The 23,257-nt window shown below is 40.1% G+C and overlaps 1 protein-coding gene across 2 annotated transcripts in view; it reads left to right on the top strand.

The window, feature by feature from the left end:
* Positions 1–23,257, top strand: part of BTBD7 (BTB domain containing 7) — a gene marked incomplete at both ends in the record, with an annotated part of 109,627 nt that overhangs the window by 28,321 nt on the left and 58,049 nt on the right. Inside the window, one exon of one of the 2 annotated variants that reach the window (XM_080707621.1) lies at positions 22,844–22,925. The exons of the other annotated variant lie outside the window; for it this stretch is intronic. Coding sequence (XP_080563747.1) covers positions 22,844–22,925 — 82 coding nt within the window. Of the gene's footprint in view, positions 1–22,843; positions 22,926–23,257 lie in introns of those variants that run through there. 2 annotated transcript variants of the gene reach the window in all.

The following is a 23,257-nucleotide window of genomic DNA, read 5'->3' as shown; positions in this document are numbered from 1 at the left end:
TCTGGGAGTATAGCCCGGAGGTAGAAAGCCTCTGGGTTCTACCCCTAGCACACCAAAAAAAATTTTGTGTGTGTGTGTGTGTGTGTGTGTGTGTGTGTGTGTGTGTGTACTTGTGGTACTAGGAATTGAATCCAGGGAAATTCTACCTCTGAGCACCCAGACCTATTTTTTTTTTTTTGAAACATTATCTCCCTAAGTTGCTGAGGCTGATTGTGAATCTATGATCCTCCTGTGTCGGCCTCCCAAATACCGGGAGCTACCACACCTGGCTGGGTGGTTTGATTTATAAAATCAAACACATTAGCTGGGCGCTGGGGTGCATGGATGCAGAATCTCCCTGGGTTCAATATTGCTCCCACATCCCTCCAAAACTAAGCACGCACAGAATTTTGATGGTTTGTGTATATATATTTCAAAGGCACCCGAGCAGATGTGCCAGGGACTATAAAGAACTGGCGTGGTGGAGCGGGGCGGGGCTGCTGCTTCCTGTGGGCCTGGCCTGTTCCACAGTCGGGACCAACAGTTTTCCAAGAAGGGCAGCAGTTAGAAAAGCTCTGAGGTGAGGAAAATTGTGGCATGTTTAAGGACAGTGTTTAGAACAAGCAAAGAGGAAAATGATAAGTCTGTTTCAGAGGAAGTACTTAAATAAAGTAGAATTTTCAAAGAATCTATTAGAAAAAAATGAGCATATTCCAAATTTTAGATATTTGCTTCATTCTCTAGCCCAGGATAGTGAAGAGTTGACTCTGTGAAGTCAGGCATGTTTCAGGGGAAATTTAATAGTGTTTTAATTTTGTTTTGAGATTGTTTAGCTTGATTAAAGCCATTTATTTGTGTTTGCATTAAGAGTGGAGCCAAACAAAACATTCTGGCCAATGCTTGAGGTAAAACATAAAATGTGGCAGCTTTTACTTTATCCCCTTGAAGATGAAGACTTCCTTATTCTACACTGCTTTCTGTCATCAGACCCTGTCTCTTGTTTTCTAGTCTGTGGTCAGAGAATAAAGACATTAAGAGAAACTTAGGGAAAACAGTGTAGAAAAGGTCAAGGCAGTACACCAGAGGTCAAACCCATCCGTGGATGAAGAGAAGTAGCTGTCTTACAGATAAAAAACTGTCAGTGACGCAGAGAGCCCAGGAAGTTCAGTAGAGGACAAGCCTAACCCTGCATTTCTGGGGCTACTGACAACATCCTCCAGGTATATCCATCTCATCCCAGCAACAGCAGGTAATTGAATTATGGTCCCATTTAGGATTTAATAAAAATTTTAGAAATGATACACTGTATTACCTAAACAATACTAACCATGCTGTCAGCTCTTGAAATCAGCTTTCTTCTCTGATTAGTTTTACCCACATCATCTAATTTGGAGATTATAACACAAAAGAACTTTCTCAAATTCTGTCCTAACTCATTATGTATTTATATGTAAATTTATTTTCTGATATAAGAAAAATGTTTATATCAAGAAGCATGAAACAAGTTTGCAAAGGAGAAAACTGACAATATCAACTGTATAAAAAATTAAACATTTTATGATAAAAGCCAAAATAGTTTTAAAGACTAATTTGAATATTCTCTGTTTATATTTAACAATAATAGAAAGGGTTGCAAATTAATAAAAAGATCTGGGTGTGGCAGAGCATACTTGTAATTCTAGTGCTTAGAAAACTGAGACAGGAGGATTGTAAGTTCAAGGCCAGCAAGAACTCAAATTCCAACCTGCAATCCTCCTGTCTCAAGCTTTCCATAATTTTAAATTTAAATTTTATTTTTTTATTTTATTTTATTTTTTGTTTTTGAAACAGTTGTTGAAAGTCTTGCCGCTTGGGAGGCTGGGACAGGAGGATCGCGCAGGTTCGAAGCCAGCCTCAGCTACTTAGTGAGGCTTTCAGCAACTTAGTGAGACCCTGTTTCCAAATAAAATATAAAATGGGTCTGGGAGTATAGCCCGGAGGTAGAAAACCTCCAGTACCACCAAAAAGAGAAAAAAAGAAAGTCTTGCTATGTTGCTGAGGCTGTCCTCGAAACTGCAATCTTCCTGACTCCGTATACCAAGTACTGGGATTACAGGCATGTGCCACCAAGGCTTTTGAGTTAGGACTTTTTTTAAAAAAGAAAGGAGGGCCCCACTAAGTAGCTGAGGCTGTCGGTGAACCGCGATCCTCCCGTCCCAGCCTTCTGAATTCTGGAATTACAAGTGTGCGCCGCCACACCTGGCCATATTACTTAAAGCAGAGAAGCCAGGCAAGCAGGAGTAAGACAAGAAAAGTACAAAATATCTGGAATAAGATATATTAGAGGTGAGTATGGTTGTGTCAAAAGTCTCAGGAGCCAATTTGAATAAGCTTCTACTGTTCAAAGATGGGACAATTTGACCCTTAAGAATGGTAATTACAAAGGATTGAAGTGGACATGCTTATAATCCCAGTACATGGGATGCCAAAACAGGAGGACTGTGTTTGAGGGCAGCCTCGGCAACTTAGTAAGACCTTGTCTCAAGATAAAAAATGAAAAGGGCGGGGGATGTAGCTCAGTGGTAGGGAACCTCTGGATTCAGTCCACAGTATCTGCCCACAAGTAGGTTAGTATTTTGCATCCCCTAAGGAGTTAATGATTCTATTGGTGATCATTGATAACTTTTAATATCATAGAATGAGAATTAAGTATACATTTTATACTGACTATTGGAAGTATACACTACAACTATTAAACAGTCTCAGCAAAAAGAAAACATCCTTAAATACAAAAATAATCCTGAATGTGATGAAGTCTCTAGATCTATCAACTGATAGTAAAATCCAAATTATGAGAACTACCAGAGAGCCTGATTTCTTTACCCCAAAATAGGAAGGCAGGAGAGAAAAAGGGAGGAAGGGAGGGGAAACTTGAAGCTTGTTAAAGGAGATTTAAGACCCAGAGTCATCTGTTCATAATGTATGGACCTTATTTGGATCCTGATTCAAGCTAGGAAAAAATAAAACAGCTGGAGAAATGTGAGCTGTGCATTAAAGAACTGCTGTTAATTACTTGAGATGTGGCCGGGATGCCGTAGTTGTTTAACATCCTTTCTTTTGGAAATAAATATGGAAATATTTACAGATGAAATAATAGACTATCTGAGGTTACTTCAAAATAATCTAGAGGGACTAGCTAGTGAATTGAGATATAGTTGATATACAAATATTACAAATTAGTCAATGTTACAAAAATAGCTCCTTCAAAAGAGGAAAAAACCAAGTAATAGTGAGAGTGGAGAAGCCTGCTTATGGTTGGGGTTCAGTGCTCGTGAGTTGATGATATTACATAATCAGGAGACATTTTTACTGTTTGCCAACAACGGTGCAGGACACAACAGAGATTAAAATCAGTCCTTTTAGCCTCAGATGGGTGAGAAAGTAAAAGTTTTAGCAACCTAAGGTCTTTTGTTTTTGTTCTTTTTTTTTTTTTTTGAAGATTTAAAGAAGTTTATTAGAAAAATAGAAATACGGAGGATAGAAATACAGCCCCATGCCAAGATGGCATGAGGGGTGACTTGAATGAGTACACCCTTGTTTTTGTTCTTTTTCAAAAACAGCAATGCATTAGATATGGAGAGACATAGGGCCACAGTGTGTGGGTATGAGTGACTAGGGATTGAATCCAGGTGCGCTCTACTCCAGCCCTTTGTAACTTTTTTTAAACTGTCTTACCAAGTTGGCCTGGACCCTGCAGTCCTATCTCTACCTCCCAAGGACTGAGACTAAAGATGTGTGCCACCTTTTTGCAGAAGCTTTTGAAATGCTTTCTTGTGTATGGGGGGGTGCACACTAGATACACTAGGTGTGATCAACAGATCTGATACCTAGTCTTGGCTTTGCCATTTTACTCTGTATTTGACTTTGGATAAGTCAGGTTAGCCTCTACTATGTTTTTGGTTTTTTTCTTTTCAAAATACATAAGCAGTAATGTGTTTTATTTTTATGGCTTCAAAAAACCTAACATGTATTCCTCTACCTCCCTCCCTTCCTCTTTCCTTCACTCTCTTTTCCTCGGATTCAAACCCAGGGCCTTGCATATACTAGGCAAGATGCTGTACCACTGAGCTGTACCCCCAACTTCCCAAATATATTTACCATTTTAGCCAGTTTTGAGTGTATAGTTTTGTGACATTAAGTACATTCACATTGTTATTCAACAATCCCCGCCATACATCTCCAGAACCTTTTTATTTTTTCATTTAACATGAAATCCTCAAGATTTATCCATGTTTTGGCATGTGTCAGAATTCCGTCTCCTCCCTTTCTCTGTATTCTTTGTTTCTTTTCCTTCCCTCCCTTTCCTTCCTTTCCTTTTTTTTAGTGTTGGGGATCAAATTTAGAGTATCACTCATGCTAGGCAAGTGTCCTGCCATTGAGCAACACCCCTAGATCATCTTTTAAGGCTGAATGATATTTATTCTGTATATACAACATTTATCTATTCATCCGTTCACACACACTTGAGTTGTTTCCATCTTTTGACTGTTGTGAATAATGTTATGTGAACATGGGTGCATAAATATTTTCACATATTTGGGGTATATATTCTACAATTCTACTCACACAAGTAGAATTGCTAGATCATATTATAACTTTAATATTTAAGGAATCAATGTTTTTAAGTAGAGTGTGTGTGTGTGTGTGTGTGTGTGTGTGTGTGTGTGTTACACCAGGGGTTGAACCCAGGAACATTCTACCCTTGAGCTACAACCCCCAGCACTATTTTTTATCTTTATTTTGAAATAAGTTCTAAGTTGCTGAGGGCCTCACTAAATATCTGAGGCTGGCCATGAACCTATGATCCTCCTGTCTCAGCCTCCCAAGTATTAGGATTACAAGCATGTGCCACCATGCCCTGCTTTTGAGTAATCATTACTTATGTATTTTGAAACATTTCGACAGTTGTATCGACTGTATGTACACTTTAATCCATGAGTCTTTTTTTTTCCCTCCAAATACTAGAGCAATTTTTTTAAAACACACTTCTAAGAGGCTTAGACTATAAACAAAGAATATGGGTCCCCAGAAACAATTTTAGGGCTGAAAAGATTACAGGATGATTAGTCTTTCCTTGCTGGATGTGTATTTTTCAGAACTGATTTCACTCAACAGTTCTTACTGTAATGCCTCCTCAGTGCCATGCCCTGTTCTGTGATGAGGATTTAGTGTTGAATAAACGACGTTCTAGCCCTTGCGGAGTTTAACTTGTAGTGTGCAAGGCAGTTAGCAAGCAAACAAGAGTTTCAAGTGATAAAAAGAAAAATAAACTGAAAAAAGAGGATAGAGAATTATGGGATGGAGTGTTATTCTGTATGGGTAATAAGGAAGGAAGGCCTCTGAGGAGTTGGCATTTTAACAAAGACGAATAAAATGAGAGCAAGAACCACATGAAGATTGCGTGGTAAAGTGTTCTGGGTAAAGGGAACTTGGTAGGAGCAGGACGTTTCTTTAAGGAGACAACTTGGGAATCAGATAACAGTCTATTGCACCAGTCCCTGTTTGAGGGAACCAAGTTCGGTTAAGATGGCTCATTAAGCCAGGCATGGTGGCACATGCCTGTAGTTCCAGTACGTGGGAGGCTGAGACAGGAGGATGGCAGATTTGAGACCAGCCTCAGCAACCTAGTGAGACCCTGTTTCAAAATAAAAAGGGCTAGGGGTATAGCTCAGAAATAGAATGCCCAGGAGTCAATCCCCAACCCCCTTACACACACACACACACACACACACACACACACAGAGCGCGAGTGCGCGCGCACTCCATTAAAAAGGCACAAGAAAACTAAAGATAAGGAAATGTTAGCAATACCTTATTTGTATATCTTGCTACAGAGTTTAGAAAATGTCATGTTCATTGATGGTATGGGAAATGCTTTCAAGATATTGCTGCTGAAAGGACATTGCGATAATGAATACTATAGATCCTCTTCCTCTGCGGTGCTGTTTTCTTAGCATGTGAACATGAGCAGTGAACCCAAACTGTATTACCTTCTGTTCAAAAAATTAGACAACTGATAAAGAGAATCTTGGTTTCAGGAAGTTATCTCTAAAAAAATCTTAGTTAATAAACTACTTAAGGGAGCCAGGTGCAGTGGTATTTAACTTTAATCCTAATACTTGTGAGGCTGAGATAGGAGGATCATGAGTTTGAGGCCAGCATAGATAGCTTAGACCCTATCTTAAAATAAAAATTAAAAGGGTCAGGGGTGTAACTCAGTGGTAAAGTACCCTGGGTTTAATTCCAATGCCAAGATTATTAACAAACTACGTAGGGCTGGGGATGTAGTTCAGTGGTAGAGTGCTTTGCCTAACATATTTGAGGCCCTGAGTTAGTCTCCAGCACTGCATTAAACTAATTACAATATTTCAGTGAACTGGAAACCACCTCTGTTTAGCTGGGTGCTGTACAATAATGAAAGTTTTGCCAGAAATGGCTTTAAGCTTTAAGAAATGAAAACATGGCTATTCCCATGATTCAGCATTTCAGAATTTGAACTGTCATAATTAAGAACACTCTGGACTTCCGGGAAGATGGCGACCGAGAAAAGCGGGGCTTAAGAGCCCTGCTAACAACCAATCTCCATTACCACAAAATCAGCGCCTTTCATAGCCAGAAAACACCATCACCAGAAACAAAAAAATCACCAGGCTCCAGAGAGAAAGCGGACTGAGAACAGAGCTCAGAGCCACAGAGGAGATAACCGGCCTCATGCCTGAGGACGCGGCAGCAGCGCCATACTGCCGGCGGCAGCGGCAAATTCACCAGACGGCTACAGCAAGCCGAGGTGAGCCGCTGCGGAACAGCCAGGCGGGATTTCTCGCTGCAGGTAAAATCTAAAGCTCCCAGTGGCTGAGCTCAGCACACGCCACAGGGATTCAGAGTGGAAATCAAAACCAAGAAGAAATACGCCAGCCTCACTGCCGAGGGCGTAGCAGCGGCGCCATATTGCCACCGGCAGCAGCAGCAGAGAATTCACCAAGTCCAGTACAGCTACATTTGCGTACTCAAGAACAGTGAGTCAAATTGCAGGCCACAGAGGAGAAATCCCAGTACTATACTCCCTGGGACTTGACCCAGTGGGGGAGGGGCAGTGGCAGAGATATCACAACATAGGAGAACATGCAACCTGGCACCCCCCACAGTCTAAAGCAGCTTCTATCGACTCTCTGGGTCGGAAACTCTGTGATACAACCCAGTAAAGGAGTAGTGGGGTCTGAGATACTACAGACTCGAGATCCAGAGCACCTTAAGTGAAGTCATAGTGACCCAAGGGAAGAACCCAGAGAAGGCACAAACTTCCTAAATCATGGGAAAGAGGAATAATACTGGAGCAATGAATGCCCACAACCCCACAATATCAGAACCCGATAAAACAGAAAATCAGAGATTTCTAGAAGATCAAATCAGGAAAATAACTGTAGAAATAATAGAGGTGTTTCAAAAAGAACTCAGAGAGAGCCAAAAAGAGATAAAGGATGCAATTAATGAAGTAAAGGCCTCAATTCAAAGTACAAACAACCGATTAGACCACATGGAGAACAGAATCTCGCTCTTAGAAGATGATCATTCAAAAAATGAACGCATAGTTTCTAATCTAGGAAAAAATATCCGACAGCAGGAATCTGATATTGAAGAAATATGGGCCCATTTTAAGAGAGCTAACCTAAGAATAATTGGAATAGAGGAGGGAAAAGAAAGTGAAACCAAAGGGATCAACAATCTCTTCAAAGAAGTAATAGCAGAAAATTTTTTAGACATAGAGCAAGAGGTCGGTACACAGGTCCAGGAAACTTATAGAACTCCCTTTAGACAGGATCGGAGAAGAGGATCCCCACGCCACATAATTGTCAAAATGACCAATGTGGAAGCCAAGCAGAGAATCTTAAAGGCAACAAAAACAAAGGGCCAAGTGACATTCAGAGGCAAACCAATTAGAATCACTCCAGACTTCCCAAACCAAGTCATGAGAGCCAGAAGGGCTTGGAGTAACATATTCCAAACTCTGAAAGAAAACAACTTCCAGCCAAAAATTTCCTACCCAGCAAAACTTTCTATCAAAATAGATGGAGAAATAAGAAGCTTCCATGACAAACAGAAACTGAAGGAATTTATGTCTTCAAAACCAGCACTAGAGAAAATACTCAAAGAGATTAACTACAAAGAAGAAATAGGTAACACACACCAGAACCAGAGAAACAAGAGTTTCCATCCAACGGTCAACTAAGATTGGTTATCTGTGGAGATTCATTACTTATGTTAGTCTTTTACCTATCTCTAAATGGTATTGTTTGCCTTTATTGTTGTTAATTTTTAGGATTTCTAGTTGGAATATTAATATACCTTCAGATATAGCATTTGGAAATATTTTATCCCATTCTATTAGTAACTGTTAACTCTGTTTACATTGTCTTTGGATATACAATATTTATTTTTTAGGGAGTTTGTATACTCTTCTGTTGCCTGTGCCATTGAAATCATAACCAAGAAATCACTGCCAATTTCAATGTTGTGAGGTTTTATGACCCAGATTTTCTCCTAAAAGTTTATAGTCTTAAGATTTATATTTAGGTCTTTTATCTATTTTGAGTTGATATTTGTATATGGGATTAGGTAAGGGTCCAACTTTATTCTTTTCCATGTAATTATTATGTTTCAACAATATTTAGTTAAAAGATTATTATTTCTACCACCAAATGTTCGTGGAAACCTTGTCAAAAATAACTTGACAATATAGGGAAGAATTTAGCTCTAGGCTTTTATTTAACTCCAATGGTTTATATATCTGCCTTTAGAACAGTACTACACTGTTTCAAGTATTGTAGCTTTATATGGTTTGAAATCAGAAAATAATGTATCTTCTAGCTTTGTTCTTTTTCAAGATCGTTTTGGGTATCTAGATTCCATTTTCCATATTAGGATAGAGTTTTTTTCTGAAAAATAAATATGTAAATATATGATAGTTTCACCTAAAAAAAATAGAAAAAAATATTCTCTGGTAAGAAAGAAAGTGAAAAGAAAATATTGAAATGTTATCTTTAAGTCATCAAAAGCTTGGTATCAGACAAATGAAACTGTTATGTGAGATTATCATTTTTAATTTTGGATAAATTGCTATAATACTAGATGTCAACCACTAAGCCAAGCATGGGAGGGAGGGATGGGGAGAGAATGGGGTGGGGATCGGGTGGGGGCTGACTGGGCAATGTGTGCATGTATGTCTACAAAAGTTTGTATCCCACTATGATGTATGAATACAGTGCACAAATTTAAAAAAATGTAAAAAAAAATAAGAACACTCTGAATAAGGAAAACTGTGTCTGTATTCATGATTTGTTTTTCTTTTTCTTTGTGTTGCAGGCTATCAGGTTCACCCAGCATACTTTTTCTTATTTCTCCCACTCTACTAGTGGGACCCACAATAACTTATTAACAAGAAATATATTCTTTATTTTCAACATTTGCTAAGTTAGTGTTAGAAAATCAGTTTTTGGCTTTCACTGGAGTATATGAGACTTTTCTTATAAATCTGGTTGCTTTGAATATCTCCTCTAATGCCAGCTTTATTTCTCTCTTCAAATCCTCTGCAACTCAAATCTGGACTCAGATTTCTTACCACCTTCCCTAAATCACCCAGAGTTGCCTTTTACATCTCTAAGCCATTAGAAAATTCAGTGTCTCTGATTAAAAGTAATTTTATCTGTTCAGCTGAATTCTGTATGCCTGGCTCATAGCTAGTCTTCATATCACAACTACAAATATTCCAAATTGATCATTACCTTATGAGACAGTTGATTAGACAAGTTACTCAACCGATCTTGTAGAGCCTGCTGCCTGCCTGCCTGCACTAGAGATTGAATTTAGGGGCATTCTACCTCTGAGCCACACCCAAGCCCTGTTTTATTTTTTATTTTGCTAAGCTAAGAGTCTTCCTAAGTTGCCAAGGCTGGCCTCAATCCTGTTTCTCTTGTCTCAGCCTCCCAAGTACTGAAATTATAGGCATGCACCACCAGACCTGGCACTTAAAATCATTCTCTCCCCTCACCTTATAGGCTCCTTTTTCATAGCTTTTGGAGGGAAACGTTTCCTGCTCCTCCAGATCTGCCTCTGTTTGGGAGGACAGCTTTTAGGAGAAGACAGCATGGGCTCTGATGCTGTGCATGGCTGGGCCAAGCCCACTGCCACGCTGGCCATGGACATCACTGCTCCAGCCCAGACTGCCTTACCCAATCTCAGTAACCTCTCCCAAAGACCCAGGTAAGGAGGCTCAGCAAGGCGGTGGGTGAAGAGTCAGGCTTCCTTCTTAGAGGTAGCCTTTCTGCCCTCTCTTCACCCTGTAGCTCAGGAGGATCTTACTCTGAGGTTGTGGTCAGGATGAAGCATTTTAGATGTAAGCTTGGGGTAAACTTAAACATGCACTAATGTCTTCACAGTGCAGCCATTCATATCCTTAACTCACCACTTGCTAGGAATTGATTCCCAACTTTAAATCCCTAGAAATCAAAATTTTCATAATACTTCAACATCTTTTGTTTTATTTTGTTTTTTTGTGGTTTTTTGGTGGTACTGGGGTTCCTGGAAGCCCTTTACCTCCGGGCTACACTCCCAGACCTATTTTTATATTTTTATTTAGAAACAGGGTCTCCTAAGCCAGCGCGCGCGGCTGGCTTCGAACCTGCGCGATCCTCCTGTCTCCCTCCGCCTCCCAAGCGCGGGGATTACAAGCGTGCGCCACCACGCCCGGCTCCCAGACCTATTTTTACAACTTTATTTGGAAACAGGGTCTCCTAAGCCATCGCGCGGCTGGCTTCGAACCTGCGCGATCCTCCTGTCTCTGCCTCCCAAGCGCGGGGATTACAAGCATGAGCCACCACGCCCGACCATACTTCAACATCTTTATGATGTGTTTCATCAGGCCAGGTCAGATCTGGCAGAGGTCCAGGCCCCTCAGAAGACAGCATGTGTCTTGTGGTAGGTTGTTGCTACAGCTTTGTAGTGGGATCTATATTGTTTTATTTAATTCTTCAAAGAACCTTGTAAAGTAGGTGGATTTATCTCTGTTTTAGAAATAAAGCCCGATCCATATTAACATTTCTCTGCACAATAGCAAGAATTCTCTAATAAGTCTTCCTGCATGGGGATCCATTGCCTTAAAGCTACCCGCGATCTTTATAAAATACAGATAACAGTGATGCTGCTCCCTGACTAGTCTATGCTTGGCTCCACTGTTTCCTCTGTTGTGTTTTAAATACAGACCATTTTTATTATTTTAGCATATTACTCAGTAAAATGTTATGTGCCCGCCCCAAAGCTAGTTTCTCTATAACATTACGTTATTACAGCATTTGAGGCTCCTACTCATACTAATAACACACATACCCCTTAGGCCTTTGATATCTATCAACATTCATGGTAACCACCGCCATTCATTCAAATATTGTGTGCCTGCTTAGTGTTCTGTGGTGGCTGGCAAGGATTCTGAGATGAATAAAGAGAATACCTACCTTGGAAAACTTACAGTTTTGTGGAAATGTGAGTAATTATGCTACAATATTAGTCGATAATAGAGGAAGAGTTATGAGAACTGGGAATGGGACGACTGGGGCAGGAGTTGTCCTGTTTATGTATCCTCTTTCTTCTACCTTGAATAACCTTTCCTGGTTTACTTGATACACTCTGTTGCTTCTTGAAGCCAGATAGTGGATGGATGGGTAGAAGATGATCAAGCATAAAAAGTGTCACCCTGCCTTCAAGGGGCATGCGGTCGAACTGTAACTATTCACAATAGTACTTTGTTTTGCTTTAATTTCACAAGCTCTCCTTGCAGGAAAATCTTTCTTGTCTTAAGTGAGAGATTATAAGCACCAGAAGTAACATTGTCAGTCAGGTGTGTACTCCAGTCCCATTTCTGAAATGCAGCTGTATTTACTCTAGACATTTTCCCTTCAAACATTTAGGAAGAAAATAATAAGCTCAAGCATAACCTGAAATCCATGCCTGCCTCTCACTCACCTGCTCTGCAAGCTTGGGTCAGTGCCTAAGCTTTTCATGCCTCGTCTTCCTAAACTCTGTCTCTCACTGTGTCCAGTAGGGATAAAATAAACCTGTGCTCACATTGTTTAAAAAAAAAAAAAAAAAAAAAAGCAGACTTTATCCAGGCGAGGGGGCGCACACTTGTAACAGCGTTTGGGAGAATTGCAGTTTGCAGACAGCCTCAGCTACTTAGTGAGGCCCTTTGCAACTCAGTGAGACCCTGTTTCAAAGTAAAGAATAAAAATTAGGGCTGGGCGTGTGGCTCAGAGGTAGAGTGCCCCTGGGCTCCACCCCCAGTACAGCAAAAAAGAAAGGAAAAAGCAAGACTTTAATTCATTTACACTGCTGAAGAACGACTAGCTTGTCATTCACAATCAATAATGAACATTTATATTGTAGCTGTAACCTTTACTCATGGAATTGAAGCGTGTAAATGGGATCCAGAATGATTTCAGGGCATTTTTAGCTGATGTAACTATGTACTTGTGGAACAGTATGACACTTCAGTACATGGTGTGCTGTGTGATGACCAGATCAGGGAACTAGCGTTTCTGTCACTTGAGATGCAGCATTTTTTTGTGATCGGAACATTCAAAAGCCTTTTCACTAGAGCTGGGCGTGGTGGCACACGGTTGTAATCCCAGCACTCGGGAGGCTGTGACAAGAGGATCGCAGGTTCGAAGCCAGCCTCAGCTACTTAGTGAGGCTCTCAGCAACTTAGTTAAGACCCTGTTTCCAAATAAAATATAAAATAAGGTCTGGGAGTATAGCCCGGAGATAGAAAGCCCCTGGGTTCCATCCCCAATACCACAAAAAGAAAAAAATCCTTCTCACTAGTTATTCTTAAATATTCAGTTAATTATTGTCACTCATAGCTTCCTGTTACTCCTCCTCTCCACCTGCCCCCAGTACCCATTAATCATTCTCTTCATCTCCTCTTCCTCCACGCTCTTCTAGGCTCCAGTAACCACAGTTCTCTTTGTTTGAGGACAACTTTTTAGCTTCCACATTTAAGTAAAAACATGGTATTTGCCTGTGTGTGCCTGACTTATTTCACTAGCACAGTCCTTTCAAGTTCCATCCATATTGCTGCGAATGACAGGATTTACTCTTTTTGTGTCATACTTCATTCTGTATATATACCACGTTGTCTTATCCATTCATCTGGCAGCGTACACTTGGGCTGATTTTATATTTTGGATATTGTAAACATGGCTGCAGTAAACATGAATGCAAGGTCTCTTCAGCGTGCTGATTCGAGTTCCTTTGAATGTATACCCAGTAGTGCGATTGCTGTGTGGTAATTTTATTTCTAGTTTTCTGAGGAATTTCTGTACTGTTTCCCACAGTGGCTCCAGTAATATACATTCCCACCAACTCTTCACCAATGTTTGTAATTTTTTCTTTTTTAGTAGCAACCATTCTTTTTTTAGTAAAAAAAAAAAAAAGTTTATTTTTAAAAGGTATAGATTTTCAAAAAAAAAAGCAGCAAAACACATAAAACCCAGCTATATATTTCTTTAAAAGGACATACTAAAGCAAAATACAGAAAAATTAAAAGGATATAAAGTTATACCAACAATAGCAACCCTCAAATATAAATTCTACTGTAGTGTCAGATAAAATAGAAGCTAAATCTGAAGCATTACTGGGTTTATAGAGTAATGAAGACAATACAAAGGAGTAATTTCTTAAAAAAAAAAAAAACCACAGTCTTTATATTACCTAAAAACAAACAATTGCGCTGCACACGCATACACACACCTGTGCAAATACAAATTGAGAATTTGTTTACAGTAGTCATCCCAGAGTCTGACTGTGAAGTGGTATCTTGATTGGGTTTTTACTTATATTTACCTAATGATTAAAGATGTTGAGCACCTTTTCATATATTCATTTGGCCATTAATCTTTGAAGAAATAATTTGTTTTGTTTGTTTTTACAGTACTAGGGATTTGGCTGTGGCATTCCACCTCTGAGCTATATCTTCAGCCCTATTTTTTATTCTTTGTTTTGATATTTTGAAACAGTCTCACTAAATCGCTGAGGGCCTCACTTAGTAGCTGAGATTGACTGCAAATTTGCAGTCCTCTTGTTTTCATCCTCCCAAGTACTAGGATTTTAAGTATGTCCCCACTATGCCTGACTAGAAATAACTATTTTTGAATGGAGTTGTTCATGTTGAGTTTTAGGAGTTCCCTGGACATTAATCTCTAACCAAATATATGATTTGCATGTATTATAAATCCTTACTCTGTGTGAGTATGAATGTGCATGTGTGTGTCTGTCTGTCTGTCTATTTGGGAGGGTGGTACTGGACATTGAACATAGAGGCATTCTACCTAGGAGTTAGACTCCTGGCTCTCTTTTTTAAAAATTATTTTGAAACAGAAGAGTCTTGCTAAGTTGCTGAGGCTGGCCTCAAACCTGCGATTCTCCTTTCTCAGCCTCACCACTACTCCTTGCTGATAATTCATTTTTAAAAACAAGATTGACCAAAACAATTGAGAGCTCTTTCCAGTTGTATAATTCTGACTTCCTTGCCTTAGTAAATATTATTAATGGAACACAGTTTGGCCTTTCCTTTATGAGTTGCTGGTATTATAAGTATTATTCTTGTGAAATTTTTAGGGTTTTCTTGCTGGATAGAGGTCAACTGCCTCTATTATAAAAGGTCCCAGAGGGACATACCAGCCGAGTTGTGGCTTTCTGAACTTCCCTTCTTGTGTCATCTCTTTGAAGATGCATTCAAAGCCAGGCGCATGCTTGTAATCCCAGTACTTGGGAGGGATTGCAAGTGTGAAGCCAGCCCCAGTCATTTAGGCTCTCAGCAACCTAGTGAGGCTTTGTTTCCAAATAAAAAATAGGTCTGGGGGTGTAGCCGGAGGTAGAAGACTCCTGGGTTTCAGCCTCAGTACCACAAAAATACATATATGAAGATGCCTTCAAAAGTCAAAGGTTTATTACCGACTCTGCTTCTGCTTGCTGTTCATGTCTTTTTGTCTTGTTGCTCTTGGAAAGTATCCAAGAATAGAACTTCGAGTAATCCTAGCTCTTGGGAGACATTGGACAAGTCACCTACCCCAGCCTCCTCAGTTAAAAGGGTACCAAGGTAGTGTGTGAAAGCTTTAAACACAGAGTCTGAAGCACAGTTAACCCTCAGGAAACTTGAGTTGTTAGGTTAAACATGTTAGGCATGTGAGGAAGATTTGAAGACAGGGTTTTGCCAAGTTGCTGATGGTCTCATTAAATTACTGTGCTGGCCTCAAAACGGTGATCCTCCTCTAACATTTAACATGGAAATAACTCTCCCACATCTGCATTACCCAAATTAGTAGTCATACTGCTTCTCTGAATTTTAGGACGCCTGTTTCAACTTCCTTATTTTATAGATTGGGAAACTGGAGTCCATCAGAGCTAAGTGTGACTTAACACACATCAGTGACAGAGAGGCTCGGTCCCAAGTACCTTAACCCCCTTCTTCCTCCACTGATGAAACAATAAAAAGTGTCGATATGCCAGGCATGGTGTCCCACACTTGTAATCCCAGTACGTGGGAGACAGACAGAATTGTGGTTCAAGGATAGCCTCAGCAAGCAGTGAAACTTTCATCAACAAAGTGAGACCCTGTTTCAGAAACAGATATCAGGTAGGGCTGAAGGTGAGGTAGAACACCCTGGCTCAATCCCTAGTACCTCAAGAAAAGGGGAGGAGGGTCATGGCAACTTTGGTATTTTTTTCCAAGGAGTATCATGTAAGTTCATTCCTTTAGTAATCAATAGGGCAATTCCTTTACTTATTATTTATGGAGATTTTTTTCTTTATTGAAAAACTTAAGACTTGAATACATCAAATAAAATCAGTTTTTGGAGGGGGGGGAATCAAAACCCATAATAATAACCAAAAAAATCAACACTGTCTAGGTCATACTAGAACCCAGAGAATATATTCTTTTAATTGAAAAGTTCTAGGTGCTTCATAATTAACCTTTTGATACAAAATGACCTACTAAATTTGCAACTTGTAGTTCTTGATGGTGAGGTCCATAGGATAGGCTAGGAATTCTTCAGACCTTCAGCTGAATCCTGTAAGGTGCTATTTGCCGCTTGGATCATTTTCCCTTGTCTACAAGGGAGCAGCAACAGTGCCCACCTTCTGGGCAGCTTCTTTCTTGGCATGATGAGCTTGACCTTGGAGCACAGAGAATAGGGCTCCTTTAGATCATGCTACATACTTCTTCACAGTGGATATATTGCACTTCAGAGATGCTTTAAAAAAAAAGTCTTGAGGTAAAGATGCCTATCTCGCTTTGTTTAATGTGGCATTTTCTGGAATTTGGGGAAACTTTAGAAAATGCTGACCTAGGTTTTGGTTCGGTTTAGTTTTGGCTTTGGTGGATGTGGAAGGAGAGTTGACCTGTGTTTTGTTTTTTAAAATTTTACATAGGCCAGGTGTGGTGGTGCACGCTTGTAATCCCAGTACTTGGGAGGTTGAGACAGGAGAGTCACGGATTCAAATCCAGCCTCCGCAATGGAGCAAGGCTCTCGGAAACCTAATAGACCTTTTTCCATATAAAGAAATAATACCGAGCCAGGAGCGTAGCTTGGAGGTAAATGCCTCTAAGTCCAGTCACCAAAAAAAAATTTTTTTTCACATAGGATTATTTATTCTCGCTGCATTGAGTATAATTTCGCCCCCCCAGTTGGGTCTGCTGCAATCTCTGCAGCACATTTTAGGTAGTCACAGCATCTTATCCAGATGGGTCATGCTGAGGATTAACAGAGCGAGCTCCCCAGAATGGAGATGGTAGAAAAAAGATTTATCCACTTTGTGTAGGGCTGTTTGCGTCCCTTGAGACTCTCCAGTCCTATAGGCCCTCTCTTTTCTCTTGCATTATTCAAAGATTGGATTGTGTGTAGGAGACAGACCAGGCTTGCTTAGAAAGAAAACAACCACTGGAGAGATTAGATTGTGATTAATTCTCATTTCTATCATTTTAGAACAGCAGATTACATTAAGATTACATTAACATAATGCTGTGCACCATTTGGCATCCATTTTTGGTTACTTGAGAGATTATGAAATTATTTTCTGAGGATTTAAGGCTTTCGTATGGTGACTCAACAGTCAGAGTCCCCCCTCTCCTGTGGGGGCTATCCCCAGGATTTGGAACTGGAGAGTACAGGGATGACATAAGAAACCCACACCCGCCCTTTCTTCCTTCCTTCCTTCCTTCTTTCTTTTTGTAATAGTATTTTCTTTCTTTTATTTTTTTTTTTTTTGGTGGTATTGGGGTTCCTAGAAGCCCTTCTAACTCTGGGCTATACTCCCAGACCTATTTTATTTTTGGAAACAGGGTCTCTTAGGCCAGCGCGGCTGACTTCGAACCTGCGCCATCCTCCTGTCTCCGCTTCCCAAGCACGGGGATTACAAGCGTGCGCCACCACGCCCGGCTTGTAATAGTATTCTTAATGATTTTATGAGTTAATGACCTGATTTATATTTTTTGTGATGCCGGGAATTAAACCCAGGGCCTCATACATGTTAGGCAAGCGTTCCACCACTGAACTACTGCCCCAGCCCCTGCCTTCACCCCATGTCTCTCTAAGGCCTGTAAAATTTGGTATTCAAACTCCTTTAAGAGATTCAAATTGAACCCACATCAGGATGGGTGCTTCTTACTGAGGGGAGCTCCTGGTAAGTGAGAGGCTACCAATAAGAGACTTTGTCATCAGATTCCGAAGACACTTATTCCAGGTCACCTTTCCATGTTGAAACCTCGCCTGTCCATCCTCGTCGTCTCTGCTCACCTCACCTGCTCATTGGTGTAGCAGATAGCCAGTCATCCGTAGCTCAGCCTGTGACTCTCCTAGTGCTTGCTACATGTCCTTTTTTCTCTTGTGGAGCTGGTGATGTCTTATCACTCTTGTGTCTTTTAGAGTATCTAATTATGCTCATCATGAGACTGTTTTTTGTTGGTTTTTTCTTTTTTTTAAGAAAAAGCCACTTTTTATGAGTTAAATTTCAAACAGACCAGCGTGATCAGTCTTGAGTCCTTATAAACCATGCAGAATTCTCAGTCGAAAAACAGTCCTCTTGTGTATGATGCACATACGTGTTGAAGTAAGAGTAGTGAAGTGTCCATTTTTGGTTTTTCATCTGGAAACAAACTTTTATTTTTCCTTGTGTCTCGGCCTACTAAGGACCATCAATATCCTTTGTGCTATGTTAATGAGTTTGCTCTACAGTCAGTAGAAATTAAGAAAGCAAACAAAATTTAAACAATACGGAGCTTCAAGAATAAGTAAAGATCTGGGCGTGATTATGGGTGGCACACACTTGTAATCTAGTATGTGGAAGGCAGAGACAAGAGGATTACAGTTTTGATACCAGCCTTAGCAACTCAGACTCTCAGCAACCTAGTAAGACCCTGTTTCAGAACAGGGAGATCAGAGTTTGCCCCTAGCCTCAGCTACTTAGTGAGGCTCTCTGCAACATAGTGAAACCCTGTATCAAAGAAGAAAAATTGCACTGGGGATATAGCTTGCTGGGGGGGGGGGGCGTAGCTCAGAGGTAAAATACCCACTGGGTTCAATCAGCAGTAACACACACACACACACACACACACACACACACACACACACACTCTAGGGTGTAGCTCAGAGATAGAATATCTGTGGGTTCAATTCCCAATATCAATCAATCAGTAAATAAATAAAGAGTAAAGTGAGCCAGGCATGATGGCTGCACAGGTTCAAAGCCAGCCTCAGCTACTTAGTGAGGCACTCAGCAACTTAGTGAGACCCTGTTTCCAAATAATATAGAAAATAGGTCTTGGGGTATAGCCTAGAGATAGAAAAGCCCTTAGGTTCTATCCCCAGTACTACAAAAGAGGGGGGGGAGCGCGCGAGCGCGCGCGCCCACCATAGTGTGACACTATATAATTGCATGTTTAGAAACACTTGACCCATAATTTTCAAATGTACAATTGCTCCCAGATTGTAAGGTGATTTTATTAACTCTTTCCCTCCTCACTTTGGTAAAGGCCTTTTATCTTGTATAATGCTTTTATTCTGGATTTTTTCTTAATGTATTTCATATTTCTTTGTAAAAGGATTGTGTTATTGTTTTTTTTCTAAATGTAAATTTTTCCTGGGTGTGGTGGTGCACACCTGTAATGCCAATACATGGGAGGCTAAGACAGGAGGATCACAGGATCAAAACCAGCCTCAGCAGCTTAGCAAAACTCTCAGAAACCTAGTGGGACACTTTAAAAATTAAAAAAAAAATTACCATTTCAAAGTAAAAAAGTAAAAGGGCTAGCACTATAGTTTGGAGGTAGAGTGCCCCTGGGTTCCATCCCCAGTACCTTCCCCTCTAAAAACAAATCTTTAATGAGTAAGATTAAGAGTTAACCTGTAAGCAAGGCACAGACTTTCAGAGCCCCATTTTATCTGAAAGAATGACTAAAAATGCTTGATAGAATCTGTGTGTGTGTGTGTGATATATATCACACACACACACACACACACACACACACACACACACACACACACACACACACACACACACACACACTGGGGTTCCTGAAAACCCGTCTACCTCCGGGCTACACTCCCAGACCTATTTTATATTTTATTTGGAAACAGGGTCTCTTAAGCCGTTGAGGCTGGCTTCGAACCAGCGCGATCCTTCTGTCTCCGCCTCCCAAGTGCGGGATTACAAGCGTGCGCCACCACGCCAGGCCTTGATAGAATCTTGAAGCTCAACTTGGAAATGGGGCTCAACTTGGAAACTAAGATTTGCTAGACTTATAGTTTTAAGTTTGAACTGAAATTAACACAGGCAATTTTAGTTCCTTTTTGCAGGAATGTGGGGATGGTGACACACACCGGTAATTCCAGTACTTGGGAGGCTGAGATAGGAGGATCACAGGTTTGAGGACAGCCTTAGCAGTTTATCAAGACCCTCAGCAACACAGTGGGACACTTTCAAATTAAAAAAAAAAATTAAGTAAAATAGGGCTGGGGGTATATAGCTCAAAGGTAAAATTTCCTTGGGTTCAATCCACAGTACCCTCCCCACCCCACCCCCACACACATAAAGATACTATTCAAAATGAATTGGCAAAAAAGAAAAGATAAAGGCAACTTTTACTTTATTTCTAGTATTCAAGAATCAAAAAATGTGAATGACACTGGCCACTAAACTGTGTGTGTATACTGGGGCTTGAATCCAGGTACATTTTACCTCTGAGCTACACTCCTAGCCCGATTTTATATTTTACATTGAAACAAAGTCAGGCCAAGTTGCCAAGGCTGGTCTCAAGCCTGTAATCCTCCTGCCTTTGCCTCTCATGTAGTACTGGGATTACCGACGTGCACCACCATGCCCAAATCACCACTACAACTGGACCTGGTGGTGCATTCATGTAATCCCAATGCTTGGGAGGTCGAGACAGGAGGATCTCAAGATGGAGACCAGCCTTAGCAACTTAGACCATTTAAATTTTTTTATTTTTTATTTTTTATTTATTTATTTTTATTTATTTATTATTATTTTTATTTTTATTATTTTTGGGGGGGGTGGTACTGGGGTTCCTGGAAGCCCTTCTACCTCCGGGCTACACTCCCAGACCTATTTTTACATTTTTATTTGGAAACAGGGTCTTCGAACCTGCGCAATCCTCCTGTCTCTGCCTCCCAAGCGCAGGGATTACAAGCGTGCGCCACCATGCCCGGCTTTTTTATTTTTTATTTTTATTCATTTATTTTATTTATTTATTTTGTGGTGCTGGGGATTGAACTCAGGGATTCCACCTTCGAGCTATATCTTGAAACAGGGTTTCACTAAATTGCTGAGGGCATTACTAAGTAGCTGAGGCTAGTGCAAACCTGCGATACTCCTGCCTCAGCCTCCCAAGTACTGGGATTATAAGCATGTGCCACCATACCTGGTGAAACTGTTTAACTTAAAAAAAAAAAAATAGCCGGGCATGGTGGCACACACTTGTAACCCCTGTGCTTGGGAGGCGGAGACAGGAGAATCGTGCAGGTTCGTAGTCAGCATCCTTGGATTAAGAGACCCTGTTTCCAAATAAATAAAAAAATATAAAATAGGTCTGGGAGTGTAGCCTGGAGGTAGTAGGGCTTCCAGGAACCCCATTACCACCAAATAAATAAATAAAATAGGGCTGACATGTAGCACAGAGGAATGCCTCTAAATTCAACTTCTCATACCAAAAAAATTTTTTGATTGATTACTTATCCATGGTGGGGGGTACTAGGAGTGGAACCCAGGGGCATTCTACCTCCAGGCTATACCCCAGCGCTATTTTATTTTTTATTTTAAAACAAGGTCTCACTAAGTCCCTGAGAGCCTTGCTAAATTCCCGAGGCTGCCTAGAACCTGGGATCTTTCTGTCTCGGCCTCCCAACTACTGGGATTACAGGCATGTGTAACTACATCTTCTTCTTGCCTGTTTTTAAATGGAACTCTGCTGGAAGAATTATTCATACATGCATGCATTACTGGGGTTGAACCCAGAGCTTTGTGGATGCTAGGCCATCAAGCACTCCACCACTGAGCTGCTTCCCCAGCCCTCGAGTTTTGTTTGTTTGTTTGTTGTTTTGGTGCCATTTGATGTTTACAAAATAGTAGATTAAACCCTTTAGCTTCCTTGCCATGTAACATGCAGTTCTTACAAATGTGCAGTCATCTCTTAAAATGTTCAGACTTTACATCGTATGTATGGGAGTGAAATTAGGACATTGTGTCTTCATAGATGGATGGAACTTTATTACAGAAGTCTGTGATTTGATTGGAATTACTGCAACTTAAACTACTCATGCCTAGTTAGTTGAAGGTTCCCCAGTCTTGTTCTAAACGCTTTAAGTAGATGTCTGTGTGCTTAGGTGAATAGATCAGAGAAAAATGCAGTTATTAGTGGTGATTTATTTGCTCGCTCCTTCCTTTCTCCCTCCTTCCTTCCTTCCTTCTTCTTTCTTTCTTTCTTTCTTTCTTTCTTTCTTTCTTTCTTTCTTGTACTGGAGATTGAACCCAGGGGCATTCTAAGTAGCTGAAGCTGGCCATGAATCTGTGATCCTCCTGCCTCAGCCTCCCAAATTATTATTATATGTCGCTATATTTATAATCACTTCTCTTTCACAATTACTGTAGAACAGGTAGTCTAAACATTTAGGTTTGTCTGCCTTTCCCCCCTTCCATGAAAATGCCCGATTAAATAGATTAAAGATCAGTTTAAGCAACTCTTATCTTAAAATAGAAAAACAGCAAGCCAATCAACTTCAAAGTATTTTTAATTCAAACTTTAATTTTTAATCTAAGTACTTTCCCCTGTCTTGAAATACTCTTCCTATAACTATAAATTAAAATTTAAATTCATTCTTCCTTATAACTGTACTCTTCCTGTAACTAAATTTAAATTAGTCTGATGTTTCTTTTTACTGTCTTCAAATGTTTATGATTGGTACGTTTTGGCTCAGAATTGTAGCTAACAGACTCATAATTACAGGTTAAAGGTTTTTTTTACATTTTCTGAAAAGTTTACATATGATTTGATGGCATATCATTTGGAATGAAAGCAGTTTTCAGTAGCTTGCTTTTTAACTGTGATTTGAGATACACTTGCAAAAATTAATAAGATTGTTTTTGTTTCATATCAAGAAATGGATGAAAAGAGGCTACTGGATCCAGGGTTGAAGGTTCCTAAAGGCCTCTGGGATTGTACTCTGAAGAACAAGCAGATGGAATGCCTGAGTGACTGAAGAAAATGGGTGCTAATGCATCTAACTATCCTCATTCATGTTCCCCGAGGGTAGGGGGAAATTCACAGGCCCAACAGACTTTTATAGGTAACTGTCAGTTTTTCTAACTTTATTTTCTTTGTGCCCATAAATAGAATTGTGTTTTCAGTGGTTTTTGTGGAAAAAAGACAATTAAGCTATGGAAACGTTATTATAGATAATAATTACACTATACCTAGATTTTTTTCCCCCTGACAAATATAAATTTGGTTTGCATGAGTTTTATCCTAAACAAACTGCTTATAGCACAGTTAATCTTTTCTTTGGTTGTCCTAACCATAGTTGTAAATTAATTACCTAGGCAAGCTTGCGATCTCCTGTCCTATGTCCTGGTCCATTTATTTTGTTCATATAAATGCAGCCTTGGCATAGCTAAGAAA

The sequence above is a fragment of the Muscardinus avellanarius genome, assembly GCF_963383645.1.
Source record: "Muscardinus avellanarius genome assembly, chromosome: 12".
NCBI lineage: Eukaryota > Metazoa > Chordata > Mammalia > Rodentia > Gliridae > Muscardinus > Muscardinus avellanarius.
This window is presented reverse-complemented; position numbering and strand designations above follow the sequence as displayed.